At 43.8% G+C, this 25,884-nt stretch overlaps 1 protein-coding gene across 1 annotated transcript; it reads right to left on the bottom strand.

Annotated features, from left to right (window-relative positions):
- Positions 1–715: 715 nt before the first annotated feature.
- Positions 716–1,451, bottom strand: LOC306877355 (gamma-crystallin M2; the record flags this gene model as incomplete). The annotated part of the gene is made up of 2 exons (XM_079429076.1): positions 1,209–1,451; positions 716–988 (listed from the first exon to the last, which is right to left on the bottom strand). Exons 1-2 carry the CDS (start codon positions 1,401–1,403, stop codon positions 716–718), a joined length of 468 nt encoding a protein of 155 aa, XP_079285202.1. The 5' UTR covers positions 1,404–1,451.
- Between the last annotated feature and the right edge of the window lie 24,433 nt (positions 1,452–25,884).

The following is a 25,884-nucleotide window of genomic DNA, read 5'->3' as shown; positions in this document are numbered from 1 at the left end:
TGCAGATGTTTTTTTAAATTTGAAGTGGTGTTTTTTGCAGTTGACAAGAGTTTTTCTCCTACACATAATCTACACTTAACAACAATCCCCTTCTATAAATAATCCCAGGATGTCCTTCGAAAAAGAGTAGGGGTGTAACCCCAGCATCCTGGCCAAATCCCTGGCCTCTGACCATCATGGCCTCCTAATCATCCCCCTACACTAATTGGCTTCATCACTCTGTCTCCTCTCCACCAGTAAGCTGGTGTGTGGTGGGCGTTCTGGCACAATATGGCTGCCGTCGCATCATCCAGGTGGATGCTACACATTGGTGGTGGTTGAGGAGATTCCCCCCCTTCTATGTAAAGCGCTTTGAGTACCCAGAAAAGGGCTATATAAATGTAACTAATTATTATTATTATTATTATTATTATTATTCTCCTTTTCTTCGACGAGTTCAAAATAATGAGAATACTTCCATCGGAGAAAGGTAGAGTTCTGGCCTGCCATCTCTGTTTCTGACTATGTCTGTTCCCACGCACGCATTGAATGCGTGATTATATGTGATTACATTCATTTTAATTCAGCAATTAATTTTTTTTTTTATGCAAATTAATTAAACTGAAAAAAGTAACACACACTTCTACAATACTGTTCAAATATTAGCAATAATGATCATTTAGACACAGTTTTATGTTTTATATTAGAGGAATTATTTTATTGGAAGATTTGAACACTAGTACCAGGAGTCCATGATACGCCTCATGCTCATGAATCTCATGCCACCCATATTGCTGAAGCTCTTGTACTCTCCAGGCCTGAAGTACCACATTCTGCCTCTGTAGTGGGGCTGCTCATAGAAGAGCCAGTGGCCATCCATCACATGGCAGGACTGGCAGTGAGACATGCGGTAACGGTCCATGATGTTGTCACAATCATCCATCATCTCATACATCTGACCCATGAAATTCTCCCTCTCATAGATTTTCATTCTGTATGATCCCCTGTGCTGTAGTGGAAGAGAAGTCATTTATGTATAAATTAATTAGGAAGAATAATTATCACATGTAACCATTCAGCAGCAATCTAGGTCTCTCTCACAGATCATCATTATGAAGGATCTGTGTTTCTTTTCAAGCTGAAAAATATTTAGGTACATGGTTAAAATAAATATACAACCTTTGTCTATCGTCACTAAGTAAATATTTCAGCAGGTTCATGGAACTCACCATAGGGATCATACGACAGGACCTGATGCAGTTGTTCATACCAAACATAGACATATAATCAGCATACTCTCCCCTCCTAAAGAAATACTGATTTCCCATGTAGTTGGGATTATCATACATCATCCAGCATCCACTGTGCACTCTGCAAGAGTGACAACGGCTCATGTAGGAGGAGAAATCGGCACAGTCGCCCATACAGTCATAAGAGCGACCCTGGAAATTTCTTTCCTCATAAAAGGTGACCTGGAAATTCAAAGTAAATTTCTTAGTTGTTTTAAGTAAGAAATAGCACATTAAAGTAAGTTAAGTCAAGCTGTATGGAATAGGTACTGGAATGAGATTTACCTTCATGGTTGTGCTGACTGATCCTCAGTAGTTCCACAAATGAGAAGCTGAAGCTGATTCTGCTTGTTGACTGACTGCTGTCACCCCTACCTTTATACTAGTCCAAGACTAAAGACTACACAGGCTCTATTGTTAGTCAATTCCTGACTGTGCAAGTTAGAACAGAGGCCATTATATTTAAAGCATAGTATGTAGATTTTTGTCATCACACTTTCAGAAATCTAGAATTTCTTAAGTTTCTATTTGCTAAATGAAAGCACTTAAATGTGGAACACTAGGAAAGACTTAACCAAAGAGTGCCCATTTATTGTCTTGTTTATTGTTCATTTTTTTTTGGTTTGTATTTAACGGTACTCTTTTCAGAATGATACTTATGGGCATCTATCTTCTGATTGCCCACCTTCAGTTGAAGTAGTACTACACAATACTTGCACCATGATTGATCCATTTTAATCCAACTGTAATTTCATTGGAGACCCTTTTATTTGCCTTTTGGATTTGCCCTTGTAGTCCTTGTATACATTTGAAGTTCTTGTTTTATTCTTGTGTCTTTTGCAGGTTCACATATTAAAGGGCACCTATTATGCAAAATCCATATATCTCTGTTTGGATATAAATGTGTGTTGGTAGTGTGTGAACACAATCATCCTAAAATGATATAAATCCACCCACTCCTCATTTTTTAATCCCTTTAAACAAAGTCAGTCTCACTAGGTCTGTCGTTTTGATCCTCATACAGTGTGACATCACATTGCATAGGGCTGGGCCACGGGCCTTTGTTAATGTCATGGCGTTACAGTGCTTAGCGTTTAAACCATATTTGTGTGCGTACATTAAGTATTTTTTATCTGATACGCACCATGCATGTGAGATTATTTTGCGCCGTTCGTAGCGCGAGATTCGTTCGGTAGCACAGTCACGTGGCTCGGTCCATTGATCCGCACCGATGACAGCTCTGTAACATTGTGCTGTTTCGTCCCACTTTCAGTGCATTTGGCTTCCCATTTGTAAGGCTAAACACCGGTTCTATTGCTCTCAGTTATTTTGCATCTACCGGCTATTTATTGCTGTAGATATGCAATGCAGAGAGACGTATATGCGACACCCTCTTCTGGAGACAGGGCGGGAATATGCAGTTTGTTTGCAATTAAAGCTAAACACTCCAAAACAGCTCTTTTTTAGACACACCCCCAATATGACATTATCCAGCTGTTATAATAAATGATCTGTTGGGTATTTTGGGCTGAAACTTCACAGACACATTCTGGGGACACTCAAGACCAATATTACATCTTGTAAAAAGTGGCATAATAGGTGCCCTTTAATCATTTCTAGATGTCTTTTTTTTGTAGTAGTAGTTGAAGTAGTTGTTTAGTAGTAGTTAGCTCTTGTGTATTGTAATCCACATAGGTGTCTGTGATATTTATTTGCTGGTTATTTATCCTCTAACAAGTTTTTCTCTTAAATTGATACATTTTCTGCCCAGTGGGTTACGTGATTTCCCCAACCTGGCAACCATGCACACATGCTCTACAGTGCAGACAAGAGCTGATGCACTGAATTACTAGCAAACATGTAATACATAAACGTGTAATACAGCTAGTCGGTTTTCATTCGCACATTTGCTCTGTTTGCAAGCAAACCATGATGTTCTCTTGATTTGTGCTTATGTGAAAATGAAATAATTCTGATTAAATGTTAAAAAAACATTCAATTAAAATGACATTAATCATAATTAATAATAATGTTTTTGTGATTTACCTGTTTATTTATTATCGTGCAGCTCCTATATTTGACTTAGTTTCTTTGCTCTCTAGTCCTGGGTTTTAAATTCAAAGCACATTACATCCAGCACTTGGACTCATACTACTTCTTGCCTTGAACCTCACCATGCCTCTGTGGCATAGTAAAAGGTTCTCAGGATTTGAAACTGAATAACTGTTTAATGAGAATAACTCTTAAATTCCTTAGGAACCTTACTGATGGCAATTATAGTTCAGTAGTTTTAAATGGTAGACCTTCTATCATAATATGTTGTTGCTATTTATTGTTCTTAAACATAATGAAACTTCTTAAATGTACTAACGCTCAATACACTTGTGGATAATTTGACCACTAAATTTAAATAACAGTTTAAACAGAGATCAATAACCTCATGGCACTAAGCCTCAAAGTTGTACAGTAGCTGAAGAGCACCCATTCTATGATATTTTGGGTGTTTCACTAAGGGGTCTGATTGGTTAGCTTTCAACAGTTAGCCCCTCTTAATGGATACTGTAAATACACTGTTAATGGGCAAAAAAGTAATCTTTCCTGGTTGGTGGCAATTCAGATATAGTAAATTACATGGGCCACCCACAGAATTCTCATTCATCTCGGGATTAGAGCCAAGAGTGCGGTTGCAGCTCTCTGCATATGATGATTCGTATGGTTTGGAATGTTTCATTCAACTATCCATCAGATGTGCGAATCGTATGCAGTGCTGTTTTGAGGAACAACACCTCTCACCTTGCACCTCACTCCTTCGTCATCCAGAGACAATCAACACTCCAGAACCAGTTCACGAGCCCATGCAAGTGTATGACACTCACCTTTCATCTTCTGAGTGGCAGAGGCAGCTGACCCAGGGTTTATGTCTGTACTGTGGTGTTGGTGGGCATGTAATCTCCACATGCCCAATTTGTCCTGCTCGACTCATGGTGAGTGTTATTAAGCCAGCGATTATGAATATGCCGCCCCTCACTGCTATTGTAATGCTTACTGCTTCCGATGTCTGTATTCCAGTATATGCCCTCCTCGACTCGGAGTGAGCCAGGAATTTAATATCCGGGAGCCTCTGCCGCCAGCTCAACCTCCCGACCACTGCAACCAAATCCATCTACCAAGTCCAGTCGGTAATGGGAAAGCCACTCAGTCAAAAATATTTAAGATTTAGTGCGGGTCCCATCCATTTTCAAATTGGACAGTTGCATGAAAAAACACTCCATCTCGTGGTTCTGGAGGGATCCACCACCGATTTGATTCTTGGGCGTCCTTGGCTTGTTCAACACGATCGCATCATCTCATGGAGGACTGGTGAGGTCCTGAAGTGGGGCGATAAATGTTTTCCTGACTGTTTCCCTCATGTCCCTCAGCCATTGTCTCTCCACTCCAAGACACTTGTTATCACCTCCACATCCATCAAAAGCCCTCTGAAAAAACAGTCAGTCGATATTCCATCCTGTTATGCCCCCTTCAGCAACGTCTTCTGTCCGAAGAAAGCCTCCCAGTTACCTCCACACTGGTCATGGGACTGTGCTATAGATCTTATACCGGGTGAGTCAGTGCCCCGCAGAAAGATTTATCCACTTTCACTCCCAGAACAGAAGGCCATGGAGGAGTATATAGAAGAGGCTTTACAACAAGGTTATATACACCCTTCAACGTCCCCTGCTGCTTCGAGCTTCTTCTTTGTGGTGAAGAAGGACGGAGGCTGGCGACCTTGTATCGATTACCGGGCACTCAACAAGATCACTGTAAAATTCCGTTATCCTCTTCCTCTCGTCCCAGCAGCCCTTGAACGTCTTCGCGGAGCCACCGTCTTTACCAAGCTGGACTTCTGCAGAGCATATAACCTCATCCGGATACGTGAGGGGGACGAGTGGAAGGCAGCCTTTGTCACCCCTACTGGCCACTATGAATATCTGGTCGTGCCGTATAGTTTAGTCAACACCCCCTCCATGTTCCAGGACTTCATGCATGAGGTTCTCCAGGAGTATCTCCATCGATTCATCCTCGTCTACATTGATGATATTCTCATCTACTCCCGGAGCATGGCCGAACATCGCCACCATGTTACGGAGGTCCTTTAACGCCTGAGAGAATACCATCTGTTCCTCAAACCTGAAAATGCTCCTTCCATCAATCCTCAGTGCAGTTCCTTGGATATAACATCAACAGCGGTGGCATCCAGATGGACGAGGGGAAGGTGGAAGCTATAAAGGACTGGCCCATCCCTACCACCATCAAGAAAATTCAGCGATTCCTGGGATTCTCAAACTTCTATAGACGATTCATCCATAACTACAGCACCATCACCAGTCCATTAACCAACCTGTTAAGAAACAAGCCCAAGTCTCTGTCCTGGACACCTGCTGCCACTGAAGCGTTCGAAAAACTCAAGGAAGCATTCACCAGCTCTCCTCTCCTCATTCAACCAGACCCAAACAAACCTTTCATTGTGGAAGTAGACGCTTCAACCTCGGGAATAGGAGCGGTACTGTCTCAGCAGCAGGGGATTCCAGCCAAACTCCATCCATGTGCCTTCTTTTCCCGCAAATTCAGCCCGGCGGAAAGAAACTATGACATTGGCAACAGGGAACTCCTTGCCATCAAATTGGCCTTGGAAGAGTGGAGGCATTGGTTGGAGGGTGCTCAACATCCATTCGTTGTACTCACTTATCACAATAATCTGCAGTATCTACGAGATGCTAAGAGAGTCAATCCTCGCCAGGCTCAGTGGGCGCTCTTTTTCACTCGATTTAACTTTACCATCTCCTATCGTCCAGGTCCCAAGAACGTGAAGGATGATGCTCTGTCTCGACTTTATGCTCCAGAAGAGGTCAGTGAGGAACCAGAAACCATCATCCATGAAAAAAATCATCATAAGCCCTATCCAGTGGAACCCCAATTCGGATACCTCCTCCAATGCTTCCATGGCCACTCCGCTGGGCTGTCCATCCGGTTTGCAATATGTCACCAGAACACAACGCACTCCCCTTATCCACCCTGTTCACACATCTCTGGGCACCCTCTCGCTGCTGAAGGATCACTTCTGGTGGCCAGGGATGTGAGAAGGTTCGTCCAAGGCTGCGCAGACTTCGCCATTTCCAAGAACCCACGCCACTTATCATCAGGCAAACTCCTTTCCGCTTCGCATTCTCAACCGTCCCTGGTCACACCTAGGAGTTGATTTCATCACGGATCTGCCTGCCTCTGATGGTAACACGTGTTCTAGTGGTCATTGATCGATTTTCAAAATCCTTCTCCCCCTCAAGGGTTTGCCTACTGCAATGGAGACTGCGGAATTTATGTTCAATAACATCTTCAGATACTATGGAATTCCTGAAGACATAGTCTCAGATCGAGGACCACAGTTAATCTCACCTCACAGCACTCCAATGTCTGGTCTCGTTCATTCGATTCTGGATTTTTTAGTAGGCTCAACCTTTACTGAACAAATTTTATAGTCAATTCAGCTAAAGAATTTTAATTGGTCAAACATTTAGAAAACTACAGCAAGTTATGTCAATTAAAATTCAACTATTTACTCCATGTGTTTTATATGTTACCTCAACTAAGATTTGTTATTTGGCATCATAACAAATTGCTGTGGAACTAGTTATTACATTTTATATATATATATATATTTTTTATAGTTTAACAAAATAATTAAAAATGATAAATTGGTGTTTCAATCACTAAAAACACACATTGCAACACATAATAGCCTTTATCAAATAACAATCTGCATTTATAAAATTTTTCATACAGACTAAGCATACAGGCTTGAATAAAAAAAAGTTGCCTACATCTTGGATGGCTTGAGGGTCAGTAAATTAACAGCAAATTTTTATTTTTTGGTGAACTAGCCATTTAAAGCGCCAGTTGACAAATATTATATCTGTTATACAACAGCAAAATTCAGTTTAAACTTGGTTTAAGCAACTAAAAAAAAACTAGACAAAACAATGTTTGCAAACAAACATTTACAAATATTACTACTGGGGCCTGTTCTTTGTACGTCGCTAACTCGGTTAGCTGGATTTGATTGTTGCCGATTTCAATTGATCTTGGATCATTTGGTTCTTTGAAGTCCATCCTGGACTTACTGTCATAGCAACAGGTCCGTAAGCTTAAACCTGCTCGAGAGCAGGCTTATGTCATGTAAACAGGATTAGATTGCATCTTTTTAAGCAGAATGGATACTTAATATATGCCCCGGCCACCACTACTTTATTACAAGAGTACCCTACTGGTCCAGGGACAATAATTTAAAATAATAATAATTTAAAAATCAATTTGAAAATAATAATGTTGTCTATAATAATGTAGTCTATAATACTATAGACATAGTTTTACTCATCGAAAGATTTATTAGGGATGAAATAATTACTTTACAATTGTATTGGAGTCTTACACACATGCTATACAGTTAATCTGAGTTGTACATTAATTTGAGGGGTGACAAATATTATGTGTGGCTTGATGGAGCAGGAGGTGCAGATAACTTGATATTGACCCCTAAGAAACTTTAATTAATGCTATCACATAACAAATCTGTTTCAAAGATCAAATTTAATGAATTGCTAATTACAACATTGAAATAAAATGAAAAGCCTGAACAAATACTAGAAATCGTGAATATAAATAATTGGAAATCATGTAAAAAAACAAAATTACAAATAAAATAAAAACAGTGCACATTTCATTTATCTATTATAGCATTTATTTAGTTTTGCTCGCTTGGCTGTTTCCTTATACAAGTCCAGAAATTTGTCAAATTTTTCGTTAGGTGTCTTTTTTTAATTATTGTATATGATGTCATCCGGGGCTCTGAACCGGTTCAAGGAACGAAACTGAAAACTGGAAACTAATGAAATTTTGACTGAAACGGAACCAGAAACAGAAACGAAATCAAATTGTATAGTTCCGAACAGAATCGAAAACTTGAAATGGCCATTAACCGGTTAATAACATAATTTTATCATCCCATTTAATATTTGAAATTTGCTGTAAACCAATCAGGAATTCAAGTAGTAGGCTACGGACTATGCAAATGTAACACTGCGCATCCAGCGAGTGAAATGCCCGCCCGCGCTCAGCTGTGAACTCTTCATAGGTAAGTCGCAATGGCAGTTGACCGGCGTTAGAGTTTATCCGAGAGGATAGTGTAAGATGGATTCAACAGATCTTACGCACATGTAGAGCTTCTGTGAACGGAGAAAACAGAATAAAACTATAGGCTTACATAAAAAGGAATATATGACAGTTTTATTAATTTTACAGATTTATTTGTTTTGCAAAAGCTTGACAGTTTTGAATGATGTCTTGCATCTGTATAACCAACCAGCGTTGGTATTGCCATATCGTGCTGACACCTCATGCGCACACAGACACAACATATATTTGCGACATTGCAGCCTGTTCATTATCAAAATAAAATAGAGTTTAAGAAACATATAAAAATTTACAGTGCTCCGTTGGCCAATCTGTTGCGTTCAGGCGTGACCACCGCCTCATGTGCTTATATAGGCCTAGCCGATGTGAAGGATGATATTTTACGTCGTTGAAAGTACAAAGCCTAATAAAAAATATTTTAGCATCCAGATATGTCGTGAATATGGAAACATTTGGATTTGTGCCTAATGAGAGAGGTAGGCATCAGTTTCACCATTAATTAATTTGTTTTTGGATTGACATTTTTATAGCCTATAGCAGTGATAGCAACTTCGGTCCTGGGGGGCCGGTGTCCTGCAGAGTTTAGCTCCAACACTAATCAAACACACCTGAAGAAGCTAATCAATGTCTTCAACATCACTAGAAAGTTACAGGCAGGTGTGTTTGATTAGGGTTGGAGCTAAGCTCTGCAGGACACCGGCCCTCCAGGACCGAAGTTGCCTATCCCTGGCCTATAGGCTAGCCTTAGGTTTAGAGGATTTGTTGTGGAGAGAAACTAATAACTGTGTTTATAATGTTTGTAAACACTTTGATTTACCGGCATTTTAGCTTACATAATTTCTGAATGTAATAGCTTAATAAAATGCGATGCGACTTGGCCTGTTTTTTTTCCTAAAAACGCAATTTTATACAAGTAGCATTTTTTTTTTTTTTTTTTTTTTTAAGGGATCATCGGATGCTCATTTTACACAAGTTGATATGATTCTTTAGGGTCTTAATGAAAAGTCTATAACATACTTTGATTAAAATTTCTCAATGGTAGTGTAGAAAACACCTTTTTAAACCTGTGAAAATCAGCTCTGTCTTCAGCACGCTGATCTAGTCCATGGCTGTGTCCAAATTCAGGGTCTGCATCCTCCTTAGGATCCTTCCTACCCGGTTGAAGGAGGAGGGATCCTCCGACGTCCGCAAAACCCGGAAGTCGGTGTTTGTGAATTTGGACAGCCTATCCTTCTTTCAGTTCCCTCCCTTACCCGTTGCTCATATCCTGTCGCCTAGCAACCGTGACAGCGCCAAGCAAGAAGCGGGAAAATGGACAAACAAAGAGTTATTCTCCTCATTTTAATTCTTTTGGAAGAAATAAAGCAATTAAATAAATTAAATACTTTCTTTGCTCGTTGTCGGAGAGTTTTTTATATCAGACTACAAGACAGTCACATCCAGGTAAGCCATTATAGCCTATTTTTATTTGTTTTTAAGTATTCTACTAATTTCTCCTACAAATTCATTGAGCCGAAGCATAAACTTTAGCTTGTTTTGTCAGAGAAACTCCTCTCCCACTCCGCTACCGCTCGCTTCGTCCGCCATTACGCTCTGCCGAAAAGAATTATGGGATAGGTAGGACGGGAAAGGATCCACCACACCCATCCTTCCAATTCGGGGAAAAGGAGGACGTATTTGTGGGCCGCATTTGAAGGATCCTACGAATTTGGACAGCCTTCGTCGCGGCGCTGTGACGTAACATCCTTCAAATGAGTACTCCGAAGGATGCAGACCCTGAATTTGGACACAGCCCATGTTTCTTTAAATCCTAGTGAGCTCTGCTGACTACGCCCCTCTCTTATGTGGAGTGAAAAATGAATCAGGGGTCTTGTAATTTTCATTAAAAAAATTAAGGTGATAATTAAAAATAGTGAGCATATTTCATTAGATAAATTGTGATTCAGTGTTGTACTGAAAATATTGAGGATTTTTTACTAATAAAACCAAGAGATGTGTTTTCCTCATTTTTTTTAAAGGAAACTTAAGCAGTTTTGGGGCTTGAATTGAGGAACTGATTAAACTAAAAAAAATAAGGAAAGAAGGCTAACTATTTTTAAGAGAATTAGCTCAATTTTGCAGTTTCATTTTAGAGGTGATTGTTAGTTCCCAGCATGCTTTGCATATGGCTGGATATGGAGAGTAAATTTTGAAATTAAATGTTATTTTATGTGTTTTTGAGTGAAGGGAAACATCTATTAATGTTGAATGTTCAGTTATGTTTTACATTTGAAAGAGTTTCTGTTACATTGATGTTTCCATTGTGCAGATGTTACCAATCATTACCATTGTGCAGAAGAGTAGAGCTTATGGTTATGGAAACTACTCCTCTAAGGCATTAAGCCTTGTTCAACGAGCAGTAGCTTTGCTAGTGCAGTACTTTCCAGTATTTCTCAAATATGTTACAACTTGAGCTGTTTGGCTGTATACAGTCTTTTAAATGTGCAAAATAACTCAAAGTCTAATACAAACAGACTTTTGAGAATCAACTTAAATGATTTATTCAGGTAGATTCCATTAAAAAAAACAAGCCTTAAAAACTACTCAAAAATATTAAGTGTAATATTGTTACCATAATTTTTTTAAGTAAATAGCCCGTTCCATTTTTTACAGTGTAGATATGTGTAGATTCCCTATTCTACCGCTCCAGATACGTTGACGGATCAGCCATCTCACATTCACCATAATAATAAATGAATATTCAAAGATATACAATCGTATAACTTGCTGTTGTAGACGCACACAGTCAATGAACAAAACTGGCAGAAGGCCTACGTATCGCGGCCCATAGAAACTGGTGATATGGAGCATACTAAAACTTCAGCCACGAAACTGACTTGCTAGCACATTATTAGGAAAGGCGATTTGCAAAGATTCATAAAAAACCCTTATACTCACTTCTTCTGTACAGAACTACGTCATTCTGACAGGAACCTCATAACAGCCTGATTTGAGAAAGGGGATTTTAAAATAGGGATTTAAAAAAAAACACTGGGTGGATTATTATCATTATAGGATGGATGTGTACACACCCTTCCAACACACATTTATGTTCAAGCAATTAGAATATTGAATTTTGCATCCGATGACCCCTTTCACAAAGCAGCAAACATTTTTAAAATTCTTTAAAAAATACTTTAATGTCTTTAAAGCATTAACAGATTTTTTCTTTTGTTTAGTAGCCTACATGTAGGCAAATCTGCAAAAGATTATGTTGTATTGGCTGTGACTAAGAGCAGCGGGTTAAGATACCATTTCTTCCTGTCTTCTGTACTTTATTATTTTTATTGTTATTATTATAATAGGCAAAGACAATAAAAAAAAAATAACGTTATGTTATTTTTTTCTACTCAAACTGGTTTCGGAACAGTAATAATACAGAGGAACTCAGGAACAGAAACGTCTTGGTTACGTATATAACCCTCGTTCCCTGAAGGCGGGAACGGAGACGTCACGTCGGGTGACCGACGAATTGGGTTCTCGCTTAGAGAGACTAATCCACTTTGAGTGTAATTAAACGAGCCAATGCACATTGGCATGCGATTATTGCATCTAGCTGCCGCTGATCACAGCGCGAATATAAGTAGGCAGCAGGTGCAGCGCATATTTAGGTTTTCGCTGAGGAGCTGAGCAGGTGACGTACAGAAGCCGTGGCGACGGGATGTGACGTCTCTGTTCCCTCCTTCAGGGAACGAGGGTTACATACGTAACCAAGATGTTCCCTTTCAGTCGGTCACTGTGAGTCACGTCGGGTGACTGACGAATTGGGAACCCTACCAAAGGGCCACGGATACTCCCCCTTTCAGTGTCCTGTGGAAGCCTCATGCGCCCCTACTTTTTGGCGCAGGTCAGGGCTTACCACAAGAAGACCAGTTACTGTTGCTATGGCACTCCCCCACTCAGTAAGACTGGATAACACTGAGAAAACGTAGCCTCTCAGTGCTTCTACCCATCTGAAGTGAGAACACAGGAGGAAACCGGTTCCACACGAAGGCTATAGAATCTAGCGAACGTGTTAGGGGTCGCCCAGCCCACAGCTCTACAAATATTTTCCAGTGAGGCGCCGCAAACCAGTACCCAGGAGAATGCAACACATCTAGTAGAGTGAGCACTCAGCCTGAACAGGCAGGGCACACCCTGTGCTTGATAAGCCAAGGTGATGGCGTCCACTATCTCAATGCTCGGACGGGACAAGCAAAGCTAAGGCTGGGCCTGGATCCCCTTTCTCAACCTTGGGCACATAGCCAGGCCGGGGGCTCAGGGTTACATGGGAGTCAGCCGGCCCAAACTCTAGGCACGAATCGTCTACCGAAATTGCGTGCAGGTCCCCTACCCTCTTGATGGAAGCCAATGCAAGCAGGAGCAGAGTCTTCATTGAAAGAAACTTCAGCTCGACTGTCTGCAAATGCTCAAATGGGCCCTGCTGTAGTGCTCTGAGCACTAGAGACAGGTCCCAAGAGGGTATAGAGGGGGGCTGTGGAGGATTTAACCTTCTCGCCCCCTTAAGGGACCTGATGACCAAGTCATGATTCCCCACTGACTTCCCTTCCACGGGGTCGTGGTTGGCAGCAATCACAGCCACATAGACTTTAAGGGTGGAGGGAGACAGCCTTCACTCTAACCCTTGACAGCACGACTCTGATCGGGCACTTCTGGGGGTCTTCTCGGTGAGAAGAGCACCATTCGATGAACAGGTTCCACTTCAAGGCATAAGCATGACTCGTAGACAGCGCTCTCGCCGAAGTGATGGTGGGGTAGGTACCCCTCTTGGGGTAGGTCACCTAGAATCAGTAGATCCTTCCTCAGAGGAATCTGCCAAGGAGGGGCTGTCACGAAGAGCATTAGTTCTGGGAAGTCTGAGTTGGCCAGTACGGCGCCACGAGCAGGACCTGCTCCTCGTCCTCCCTGATCTTGCACAATGTCTGTGTGAGAAGGCTCACTGGGGGAAACGCATACTTGCGAAGGCCCCGCGGCCAGCTGTGTGCCAGTGCGTCCGTGCCGAGTGTTCCCTCGGGCAGGGAGTAAAACAATGAGAGGTCTCTAGAGTCTGAAATGTCTCCAATCAGCTAGACCGTCTGGGGATGGAGTCTCCCCTCTCTCCGGGGAGAGCAGCTCGTGACAGCTCATCGGCTGCCCTGTTGAGCAAGCCCAGAATGTGAATGGCACGAAACGACCTCAGATGCTTCTGACTCCAGAGGAGAAGGTGGCGGGCGAGTTGCGACATGCGACGGAAGCGTAGACCACCTTGTCGGTTGATATACGCAATGGTCGCAGTGTTGTCTGTGCGGACCAGTGCGTGCTTGCCTTGTAAGTGTGTCTTGAGACCGTTCAAGGCCAGACGTACTGCCAGCAACTCTAGGCAATTGATGTGCCAGTGCAGGTCGGGGCCTGTCCAAACCCCCGACACTGCAAGACCGTCGAACGTGGCCCCACAGCCAGTGGTGGAGGCATCCGTGTAAACCACAGCATGCCTGAAGACCTGTTCCAGGGGCACTCCTGCCCGGAGAAATGAGAGGTCTGACCACGGGGTGAAGGTTTGGCGGCAGGCCGGTGTGACTTGGACCCGGTGAGTGCCGTGTTGCCACGGCCACCTCGGGACTCGGCCATGGTGCCAGTGTTTAAGCGGTCTCATATGAAGCATCCCCAGTGGCGTGACTGCCGCTGCAGCTGCCATATGCCCCAGGAGCCTCTGAAATTGTTTCAGTGGGACCGCCGTCCTGCTCTTGAACATATTCAAGCAGTTCAACACTGACTGAGCACATTCCTGCGTGAGGCGTGCTGTCTGAATGACCAAATCCAACTCCATAACAAGAAAAGAGATCCTCTGCGTCGGGGAGAATTTGCTCTTTTCCCAGCTGACGCGAAGGCCCACCTAGCTGAGGTGCCAGAGCACCAGGTCCCTGTGTGCGTACAACTGGTCCTGAGACTGAGCCAGTATGAGTCAGTCGTCGAGGTAGTTGAGAATGCGAACGCCCTGTTCTCTCAGGGGAACAAGGGCTGCCTCTGCAACTTTCGTGAAGACACAGGGCGACAGGGACAGCCCGAAGGGCAGGACCTCGTACTGATATGCCCGTCCTTCGAACGCAAACCGCAGGAATGGCCTGTGGCGCGGAAGGATCGACACATGAAAGTACACGTCCTTCAGGTCGATCACTGCAAACCAATCTCTGGGACGGACGCACCAGAAGATGCGTTTCTGCGTGAGTATCTTGAACGGAAGCTTGTGAAGGGCCCGGTTCAAGACGTGCAGATCCAAGATTGGTCTCAACCCACCGCCTTTCTTGGGCACAATGAAGTAAGGGTTGTAAAACCCTGTCTTCATATCAGCTGGAGGGACCGGCTCCATCACATCCTTCGCCCGTAGGACAGTGATCTCCCCACACAAGACATGAGCATCTGCTTCCTTCACTGATGCCCCTGAACTTGGGAGGACTAGGTGAACTGAATCGCATAACCAAGTCAGATGGTCCACAGGAGCCAGTGAGACAGGCTGGGTAGAGCTACCAGGCACCCAGACACCGTACAAGCGGGACTAGTGGGACCACCGACGTACTCGCGGTGGGGCAGCGTGGTGGAATGCAGGGACCCGGCCCGTGGCGGACTGAAGAGGGGTCTAAGTGTGCGGTGCAACACTTACCTGGTTCCACAGTTTGGCATAGGGTGCGTGAGTAGGGCCTTTGATGACACTCTCGAACCGCCCACTGTTGCCTGCTGGCGAGAGAGGGGGATAAGTGTGGTCCAGTGTTGGTCTGTCTGTGACTCTCCATGCCCTCTTGGGACGCAGAGGCAGAGACAACCGCTTCTTGTCAAGATTTTTTTTAAACAAAAGATTCTCCATTTCTCTCATTTTATTTGTTGTTGTTACACTAGATATACAGGTTTGACCTGTGCCATTGCATTTTGTTTTGCTTTCTCCCTTTAATCAAACTTCTGAATGTCTGTCAGAAAACTTCTACTTTTTTAATTCTTGAGTACAATTTAAAGTTTTACTTTTTTACTTTTACCCAAGTATGTTTTTAGCCAGATACTTGTTCTTTTAATTGAGTAAAATTTTCACTGAGTATCTGTACTTTCACTTGAGTCGGATTTTTGAGTACTTTTTACACCTCTGCATCCGCCGGAACGGCTTCCGTGTATGACAGATACCGAAAATGAGAGAAAAGTGTTTATTATGTTTGAAATATGGATATTTTTCCTACAAAAATGCATGGATTCGCTAAAGGAGAACTTTATTCACCCCCCGGAGCCATGTGAGGCATGTTTTATTATGGATGCATGTGCTTTAGTTGACGTCTTGTGGACTGTTCAACAGAAACTCCCGCTGACTGAAATGACAATGCTTGGAATAGCCAGGACAATTTTTAATATAACTCTGATTGGATTTGTCTGAAAAAAGAAAGTCATATATACCTAGGATGCCATGAGGGTGAGTAAAACACAGGTTAACCCTCTGGGGTCCAAGGGTGTTTTGGGGGCCTGGAGAAGTTTTGACATGCCCTGACATTTGTGCTTTTTTCAGTTGCTTATAAACCTATAAATGGCAAAAGTCTAATAACACTGTAAACAGCACAAACTGGGCTACAATAATATGTTTGCAGCATTTATGTACATGATTGTGTTTTTGAGAAAGCAACATTTTTGCGTGGTTAGTGAAAAACTACAATTTTTAAGTCACTGAAATAAGGCCATAAAAAACATACAGAAAATTTCTTCACAAGACTTTTGAGAACTGGATCTTGTAGTCTAGAGTTTTTGCTTCAAAACAATGTGAAAATCATCTTGTTTACTCGCTCACAGAAAATGTCTCAGGTTACGTATGTAACGTAAAGGGAACGAGACGCTGCGTCGAAACGCATATGGGAACGCCATCAGCGTAACCGACGCTCTGAATATTGTATACAACCAGTCTAATGGATGGGCGAGGCGTCACGGGTGGGGTGACGTCACGACCAGGAAGTATATAAGCATGTGCGGCGGAGCCGGCTTCAGCTTCAAGTCATGAAGCAAGCGCTGGCAGGGATGCCGGAAGTGTGGCAATGCGACGCAGCGTCTCATTCCCTTCAGGGAACCATGGTTACATACGTAGCCTGAGACGTTCCCTTCCAGGAACTTTGAGCTGCGTCGAAACGCATATGGGAACGAGATACCAACGCCGCCAGATTGACAAGTCCCTGCCTGGTGTCAGGACAAAAGGACAGAGGAGCCGGGAGTGGCTCGGATGTCGAGGTCATCGACCTAACGAAAGTCAGGGGCGTGGACCACCCAGCTGCGTTGCAGATGTCCTGCATGGGAACACCTGCCCAGAAGGCCTTGGAGGCCGCCACACCTCGGGTTGAGTGCACTCTGACTCCCACCGGCGGGGGGAGCTCAGAGGCCTCGTATGCCAAAGCATTGGCACCCACAATCCACCTACTAAGAGTGGGCTTCGTAGCAGGAAGGCCCCCCTAGGTGGACCATAGCATACAAGCAACTGGTCCGATTTTCTCCACAGGGAGGACCTGTGGATGTATGCGTCCAGTGCTCGCACTGGACAGATACGGCTTTGCTTCTCCTGGTCTGGCTCCCCGAAAGGAGGAGGACAGAAGGCCTGCAGTACGACTGGCTGTGGAACGACCTACGGGACCTTCGGAACATACCCCACGTGGGGGTAGAGGAATACTTTCGCCGAACCGGGCACAAAGTGAATAGAGGCCGTAGTTAGGGCCTGAAGGTCACCCAACCTCCTCAGAGAGGTGATAGCCAATAAGAAGACGGTCTTGATAGTGAGGAGTCTCTCAGTTATCTCCTGAATGGGCTCGAAAGGTGCATTGCACAGAGCCTCCAGGACCACAGCCAGGTCCCACGTAGGGACGCGAGATCGTACCGGAGGCCTCGGCCTCAGCGCACTGCAGAGGAAACGTCAGGTGGCGACCACTCCACAGACCGCGGGCAGGGTGGCCACTCATGACCGCACCCCAACCGGTGAGGGAAGCGTCCGTCACTAGCGAGACGCGGCGACAAGGAGCTCCCAACACCGGGCCCTGGGATAAGAACCAAGGATCCCTCCACATGTCTAAGGCACGGACACAACGGCGTGACACTTTGACAGCGCGGAGCGGGTTTCCCCTCAGGGAGATCCCCTTGGTCTTTAGCCACCACTGTAGGGGTCTCATGTACAGCAGGCCAGAAGGTATCACGCTGGACGCAGCTGCCATGAGCCCAAGCAGTCTCTGAAACTGCTTGACAGTGAGTGGCTGGCCTTCTCGCACTCTCTTGACTGTAGTGAGGATCGACTCGATCCGAGCAGGGGACAATCGTGCCTGCATCGTGGTCGAATCCCACACCACGCCTAGATAAGTGGTTCTCAGAGCCAGAGAAAGCACACTTTTCTTGGCGTTTAGTCTCAACCCTAGATCTTTCATGTGGGCGAGAACGACATCTCGATGCCGAATCGCCAACTGCTCTGATTGAGCGAGGATCAACCAATCGTCGATATAATTCAGTATGCGGATGCCCTGAAGCCGCAACGGGGCCAATGCCGCATCCACACACTTGGTGAAAGTGCGGGGGGAAAGTGCTAGGCCGAAGGGAAGAACCCGATATTGGAACGCTTTGCCCCCAAAGGCGAACCTCAGGAACTTTCTGTGAGAGGGAAGGATGGACACATGGAAATATGCGTCTTTGAGATCTATCGTGACAAACCAGTCCTCGGACCTGATTTGAGACACGATCTGCTTGATAGTAAGCATCCTGAACTTCAGCTTCCTGACTGAGCGGTTCAGTAGACGCAGATCCAGTATGGGCCTCAGCCCCCCATCCTTCTTTGAAACAATGAAGTACCGGCTGTAGAAACCGGACTGGGTCTCATGAGGAGGAACCAACTCGATGGCTTCCTTCCTCAGCAAAGTACCGACTTCCTGTTCGAGAACCAGAGCCTGCTCGGGGCGGACCGCAGTCATGACAACCCCGCAGAACGGCGGGTGTGGCCCGCCGAACTGAATACGATAGCCTTTCGCTACGGTCTGCAGGACCCAAGGAGACAGTCAATGTCCGCCAAACTGAATACGATAGCCTTTCGCTACGGTCTGCAGGACCCAAGGCTGTCAAATGATCTACTAAGGGAATCAGTCTCTCGAGACTGACCTCTGGTGCAGCCAGACCGCTGTCTCTATGTGGCGCGCCGGAAGGAAGCACGTGGCCTGGCTGCTGGGGTGAGATTCTCTGCTCCGCACTGCCGGGCGGATAAACCTGAAAAATATACCCGCTGGGACCAGCTGTGCCCTGGAACGACGACCGGGTCAGCAGACAAGTCCCTGGAGGGCACCGAGGTGAAGTGGTCACCGTGTGCCGCGGTGTAAGCCACTCCACCCCAGTAGGGGTCGCCCTCCACGGTCCTGGGGCTCGCCCGTCAGGACCTCTGAAAGAACCAGACCCTGCAAGGCAGGACCCAAAGAGACACATTGGCAGTTGTTTCCATGCTGCCAGATGGTCTCCTAAGGGAATCAGTCGCTCAAGACTGATCTCTGGTGTAAGAGAAGCGGCCAGACCGCTGTCTCGATGCGGCGCACCGGAACGAGACGCGTGATCTGGCGGCTGAGGCGAGTTTCTCAGCTCCGTTGTGCTCACGGGCGGAAAGACCTGAGAGAAACACTCGCTGGGACCAGCTGCACCCTGGAACAATGGCTGGGTTGGCAGACAAGTCCCCGGAGGGCACCGAGGGGAGACGGTCACTGTGTGCCGCGGTGTAAGCCGCTCTACCCCAATAGGGGTCGCCCTCCATGGTCCTGGGGCTCGCCCGTCAGGACCTTTTTGCGCGAGGAGCTGGTATGCGGAGGTGGCTGCGCCCGCCCAGCAGCCTCCTGAGTTAGAGAGCGGTGGCAAACCGCCTCATGACTGTAGTGAGGATCGACTCGATCCGAGCAGGGGACCATCGTGCCTGCATCGTGGTTGAATCCCACACCACGCCTAGATAAGTGGTTCTCAGAGCCGGAGAAAGCGCACTTCTCTTGGCGTTCAGTCTGAACCCCAGATCTTTCATGTGGGCGAGAACGACACCTCGATGCCGAATCGCCCGATGCTCTAATTGAGCGAGGATCGACCAATCGTCGATATAATTCAATATGCGGATGCCCTGAAGCCGCAACGGGGCCAGTGCCGCATCCACACACTTAGTGAAAGTGCGGGGTGTGCATACTGTGTAGAGGTGGCGGCCGCGAGCGCAGAAAGCGTTCATTCAAACGGCCCCTTTTTCTTTTTTTTTTTTTACCACCTCTAAAAGCTCCTCATACTGGCGAAAGAGGCGGTGAAACCTCGTGAACGCTCGTCACATCAACCTCCTCGGAGGAAGAGAGACGAAGTGTTGAGCCCTCGTCTCGGGGGGAAGAGACCGCTTCCGAACCGTGAGACGGGGCGCCAGATCTGGCGGATAGGGACACGCCCATCTCATTCCAGCTAGATCAGCCTGTGAGCCCCACGAGTGCAGCCGCCGGTCTGCCTCGGCAAAAACGGGACCAGCACCGCGTGGAGAGTTCGTGAAGGCGCCCTTCTCGAAGAGAGCCCTTTGTTTTCTTTTATTATTGGGGCGACAGAGGCAGCGAAACCTCGTGAACGCTCGTCACATCAACCTCCTCAGAGGAAGAAGAGACGAAGCGTTGAGCCCTCGTCTCGGGGGGAAGAGACCGCTTCCGAACCGCGAGACGGGGCGCCAGATCTGGCGGATAGGGACATGCCCATCTCATTCCAGCCAGATCAGCCTGTGAGCCCCACGAGTGCAGCCGCTGCTCTGCCTCGGCAAAAGCGGGACCAGCACCTCTCGCAAAAGCGGGACCAGAACTGCTCGCAATGCGGGCAATCGGCTCTCTCAAGAGCCGATGCCGCATGCCCCAGGCAGACCACGCACAGATTGTGTGTGTGTGTCCCTACTCGTGATGTAGCGAGGGCAGGGACTGACACACAACCTGAAACGCGATCCGAGATCGCCCACTGTCTTGGCCTACTTTAGGCATCTTTTTAGTTTTCTTGACAAACAACACTAAATAAGACTCACAAGACAAAAATCAGACTGACAACACACAGAGCGCTTGCTGAATGACAAAAAGCTGAAGCCGGCTCCGCCGCACGTGCTTATATACTTCCTGGTCGTGACGTCACCCCGCCCGTGATGCCTCGCCCATCCATTAGACTGGTTGTATACAATATTTAGAGCGTCGGTTACGCTGATGACGTTCCCATATGCGTTTCGACACAGCTCGAAGTTCCTGGAAGGGAACAATATATTGATTTAAGTCACTTTTTGAGTAGAAAGGTTTTATGCGAGAAGGCGTCCACCTTCACATTTACATCTGAGAAGACAAAGGCCTGCATAATGAGCTGCATAATGAGCTTCATAATGAGCCACTTAGTCAAGTATGTGACTGAGAGGGAAGAGTTACAAGAAAGAATATGAGGACAAAATAAATGTATATATGTTTTGTTTGTAGTTTATTTAGAAGTTTATTCTAATACTCTGATTTGCTGCTAAAAAAACCCATTTATTATTAGGTTGGCTTGAGAAAGCCAACCTACTGATCTTCTACTTAAGCTTATTATTATTCTTCTTAGCCAAATTTCTGAACGCATCTCCTCCTAGAGCTTTCAAGCTAGAACCACCAAACTCAGCCCAGCTCTTCAGACTGGTCTCACTTAGTGTGCTATATCTTTTCTAACTGATCCGACTTATAGTTTTCATTAAAAATCATAAAAATCCCATAGACTTACATTCATGGAATGTTCAGATGAGCCAAGACTATTCAAACTCCAACTGTCAAAATTCAAACTGAAGCCCATTAGACTCAATCAGACTTCCCTTCTATGTACTATTTCTAATCCATTCAAACTCATTCATATTCAAACTCCAACTGTCAAAATTCAAACGTAAACAAACTGAAGCCCATTAGACTCAATCAGACTTCCCTTCTATGTACTATTTCTAATCCATTCAAACTCATTCAAACTCATCTATCTAATATTTCTAATTAATCTATCTATTCTAGCGACATGCTAATCATGCTAGAAACATACTAACAATATGCTAGAAGCTTGCAAATCATGCTAGCAACATGCTAATCATGCTAGCAACCTGCTAGTCACTTGCTAATCATGCTAGAAACATGCTAGTGACATGCTAGTAACTTGCTAATCATGCTAGAAACATGCTAGTAACTTGCTAATCATGCTAGAAACATGCTAGCAACATGCTAGTGACTTGCTAATCATGCTAGAAACATGCCAGCGACATGCTAGTCACTTGCTAGTCATGCTAACAACATGCTAGTCACTTGTTAATCATGCTAGAAACATGCTAGCAACATGCTAGTTACTTGCTAATCATGCTACCAACCTGCATATGCATATAACATGCTTATTTCTAATTAATCTATCTATCTATCCTAGCGACATGCTAATCATGCTAGAAACATACTAACAATATGCTAGAAGCTTGCAAATCATGCTAGCAACATGCTAATCATGCTAGCCACATGCTAGTCGCTTGCTAGTCATGCTAACAACATGTTAGTCACTTGTTTATCATGCTAGCAACATGCTAATCATGCTAAAAACATGCTAGCAACAATATCTATGTAATCCATCCATCTACATTTTCAAACTTCAAGCTTTTACAACTGCTTTTTAACCTAAAGTTTGTCTTGACGAACTTTTTTATCTAGTTATTATTATTATTATGTTGAAAAGAGCTGAGAAGAATATTTAATTTAATTTTTTAATATTTTTGATGAATAGAAAGTTCAGAAGAACAGCATGTTTGTAACATGATAAATGTTTTTATCATCACTTGTGTGATAAATAAAAGTTTTAATTTCTATATATACTGACTCCAAGCTTTTGAACCTGGCATTTTCCTATAGTGTATATTGTTTATGTGCTCTGAATAAAAAAAATAAAAAATAAAAAATTGAAATTCTGGGTTATTTCTCTCAGCAGATCTTCCATAAACAGAAAGTAGCCGGGATGAACTTGTTTGTTTGCGTGGAGGCGATGTGGGCGTTCACATTCGCGTGCACCTCACGTGGATTTTTGAATGTGAAAGGTGCCAACGGCGGGTGGGCGTGACCGCATTAGATACAATGAGTTGAGACGGGAAAACTGGACATTGCGTTGGTTTCATATGGATTACTTTAACATAGAATATTTGTTTAGGACATGACTTATTTCATTTAACCTGTTAACCTTCGCCCCCCATTTTGGGCCTCACAGGTGAAAATAACCTACAGAAAATTAAAACGGTAACAGTTCCTGACAAAGTGTGCTACACAAACAAATTAGGTATCTTTGGAAAGAAGACACTCTAGGCTTTACTATCCATCATCCAGAGTTGATAATTCTCAAAAAGATAAAAAGTTATAGACACGTGCCTTGAAAAATATTTTTCCACACTGAATGTTTTTTTATTTCATATACAAATACATGAAATAAGTCCTGGAGCAATCCAGAAAAGTAATGGATTGGAAGCCACGTGTCTCATCAGTTTATATTTCAAATTTGAAGAAGATACCATGAAAAATTAGATTACTGTAATATTTTTTCTGAAACTATTTATAGTCCTCCCACCCCCCCCGTTTGAGGAAAAATAACCACCAAATGTATTGCAGAATTATACAAACTATTTTAGTCATTATACATATTCCTGCATAGTTTTTCAATTATAAAATAATATACAGCATTTTAGACATCATATAAGTGATTTATTTGAGCAATAAAAAAATACAAAAATTATTATTTGAGTAATAAAAAAGGAAAAAAAAAAATTGAAAAAAATTGCTTTGTATATAGTATGTATACTGAAGTATATATTCTGATTGCCAGACATGAAGTGATATTGGCAGACATGGTCATACAGTCAGTAATCACACGCTGATGTGTGTCCATACAGATGATAATCAAACAGATGGGCCATATAATCAATAATAGCTGATCATTGAATCACAATGATAGCCGTCATAGAGTCGGTAATTAACACGCTGATGTGCGTCCATACAGATGATAATCATGCAGATACGGCCACATTCCCCACACAATACACATACATATAAAAAATGTTGAAGAAAAAAAAAGAAAGTTTTTTTATGGAAAAAGCAGATCGCTAAGTTACAGATCGCTCAGATGACAGCTGCGTCACAGCGTGCGTCACTCAGGAGAGAGCGCCAAATTCAAATAAACTATATTCCGCTTATCTGAGACTTTTCTTTCCGTGGATGGTCTCATTCTGTTTGTAAAACTGTATGCTACAACACCGTGTTGTTTTTTTACCACCAAGACGCTGTTTTTGAGCGTAATTTATTCCATAACGGACGCGAACAATAACTCTCCAGAAGAAATGAAATGTAAACAAAGGAATATTCATCCTTATTACAACGTTATTGTTTCGTTGGACTAAAAGTGCTCACTGGGATGTTGTTCTGTGGACCCTTACCTCTCTAACTAAACTGAGATTTCAGCAGTGGACGCGTTTGTGGCTCGTTATTACAATGATAATGGTACGTACTGCTTTTTTATTCTGCATGTTTTGATGTGTACTGCTTACACAAATGTAGCAAATACATTCCTTATAAGCTTTCCATCGAAAAACAGCGATCTGTCGTCGATGCTTGAGGCTTAGACCTTCAGAATGATATATAGTTTGTCAAGATTAACTTTGTCCCGTTTCATTTATTCTATTAGAAAACAATGACACATGCAAACAAAGAGCGTTCAGTGCGCCGTCGCTCTGGCAACGTTTAACAGGTTTAAAGTAGACATTTCAAGCTTTCTATTCATATATTTCTCATGTATTTGAGGTGAGTATTAGCAGAGATTCATGTTTTTATTTACGTGTCTGTGAAGAGAGGTGACAGAGACAGAACCCGAAGAGAACGCACCGTGTTTATTTTCTCTATTTTTTAAAAGCATATTGTTTTGTTGTTATTATGACTATACACAAATAAAAGTAGACCCTTTGCCGTTTCAAACGATACCTTGTTCTTATCTGTACGATCAAAACTCATGGAGTATTTTTAGTTAACACCGGTGCGGGCTTCCACCCCAGGGGGTTAATTTTCATCTTTGGGTGAACTAATCCTTTAATTCCAGACTGAAACACAGGTCGGATTGTGCAGAGGACTCGTCAGGTTCTCATGTTCTTGTGCTGATTGCACGACGGGGTCTTCGCTGGGGATCTGTCTCTGGGGCTCATCTAGTTGAAATGGTCTCCACTGACATTCAGGGAGGTCGAGGTCTACTCTAGGTGCTGATCCACCATCTGGACTGGATATAAACTGGATCCGGGTGACTGCAGTGACCATCTGATCTAGATACGGACTGGATCTGGGTGGCTACGGTGACCTCAGAATAAGAATTAAACAGACTAATATTAGCATAGATGTCACTGAGAACAATAAATCGCATTATAATTGTAGTAAAAACTACTAGTAAACGTTTACACACATTACCTGGAAAGAAAATAATAAAGTCTTAGCCTTGAAAGTACACACTATGTAGTTGCAGTGGAGCGTTGATGTTGACTGTGTTCATTTGTTGCAAGGATTTGTAACAGAACATGTACATTTAGGGCTACCTTAAGCTATTGTTGATAAATACCAGTGGTAACATTTTACAAATTGATTGATCAATTGCCCCAATGTTTACTGAGCCACAGTCTTTCCCAGTGCACGACATACTGATTCTTTCCCTAGGGAACTGACTAAGATGCAGCCTGCTTTAATGGCCTTGTGAAACTATTCAGTTGTTCATTTTCATTTGGAACAACAAGCTCCTCTTCCGAAGTGCCATCCACGAGACCAGAAATGCCATTTGAAAAGAGCGCCATTTCAGCGTGGCTGGTTGTTAGTTACATTTAATGTCGTCTTTTAACTTCACGGGACATTTGCAAAAGTTTGCACATGCAAAAGCCTATTCAACATGCCCAAGTTAACTTCAAATAAGCGTATTACTGTGGTTTACATAACACGTTTAAAATTATAAAATTAAAGGCAGGGTAAGCGATTTTTGGAAGCCAATGTTGATATTTGAAATCACCAAAACAAACACGCCCCTACCCCAAAAGGGTCTCGCCCCTATTTTGATAGATCCGCCCCACATGTATGTAGCCTACGCAACCCAGGCAACAATTAGTTCTGTGAAACATAAGCCAATTTTCCACCAAAATTACCTGGAACAATATGTCCCGGGAACTTTTTCTCCCCCAGACCTGTTGCTGTCTGCGTTTCCATTAGGGATGGCTCGATACCATAATTTTGACTTCGGTACGATACCAGAATGTAGTACTTCGGTATCGATACTAAATCGATACCATAGGTGACAAATAACCAGCCTCAAATGA

This window comes from Barbus barbus, assembly GCF_936440315.1.
Source record: "Barbus barbus genome assembly, chromosome: 11".
Taxonomy (NCBI): domain Eukaryota; kingdom Metazoa; phylum Chordata; class Actinopteri; order Cypriniformes; family Cyprinidae; genus Barbus; species Barbus barbus.
Note: the sequence above shows the minus strand (reverse complement) of the source record. Positions and strands in the feature narration are given on the sequence as shown.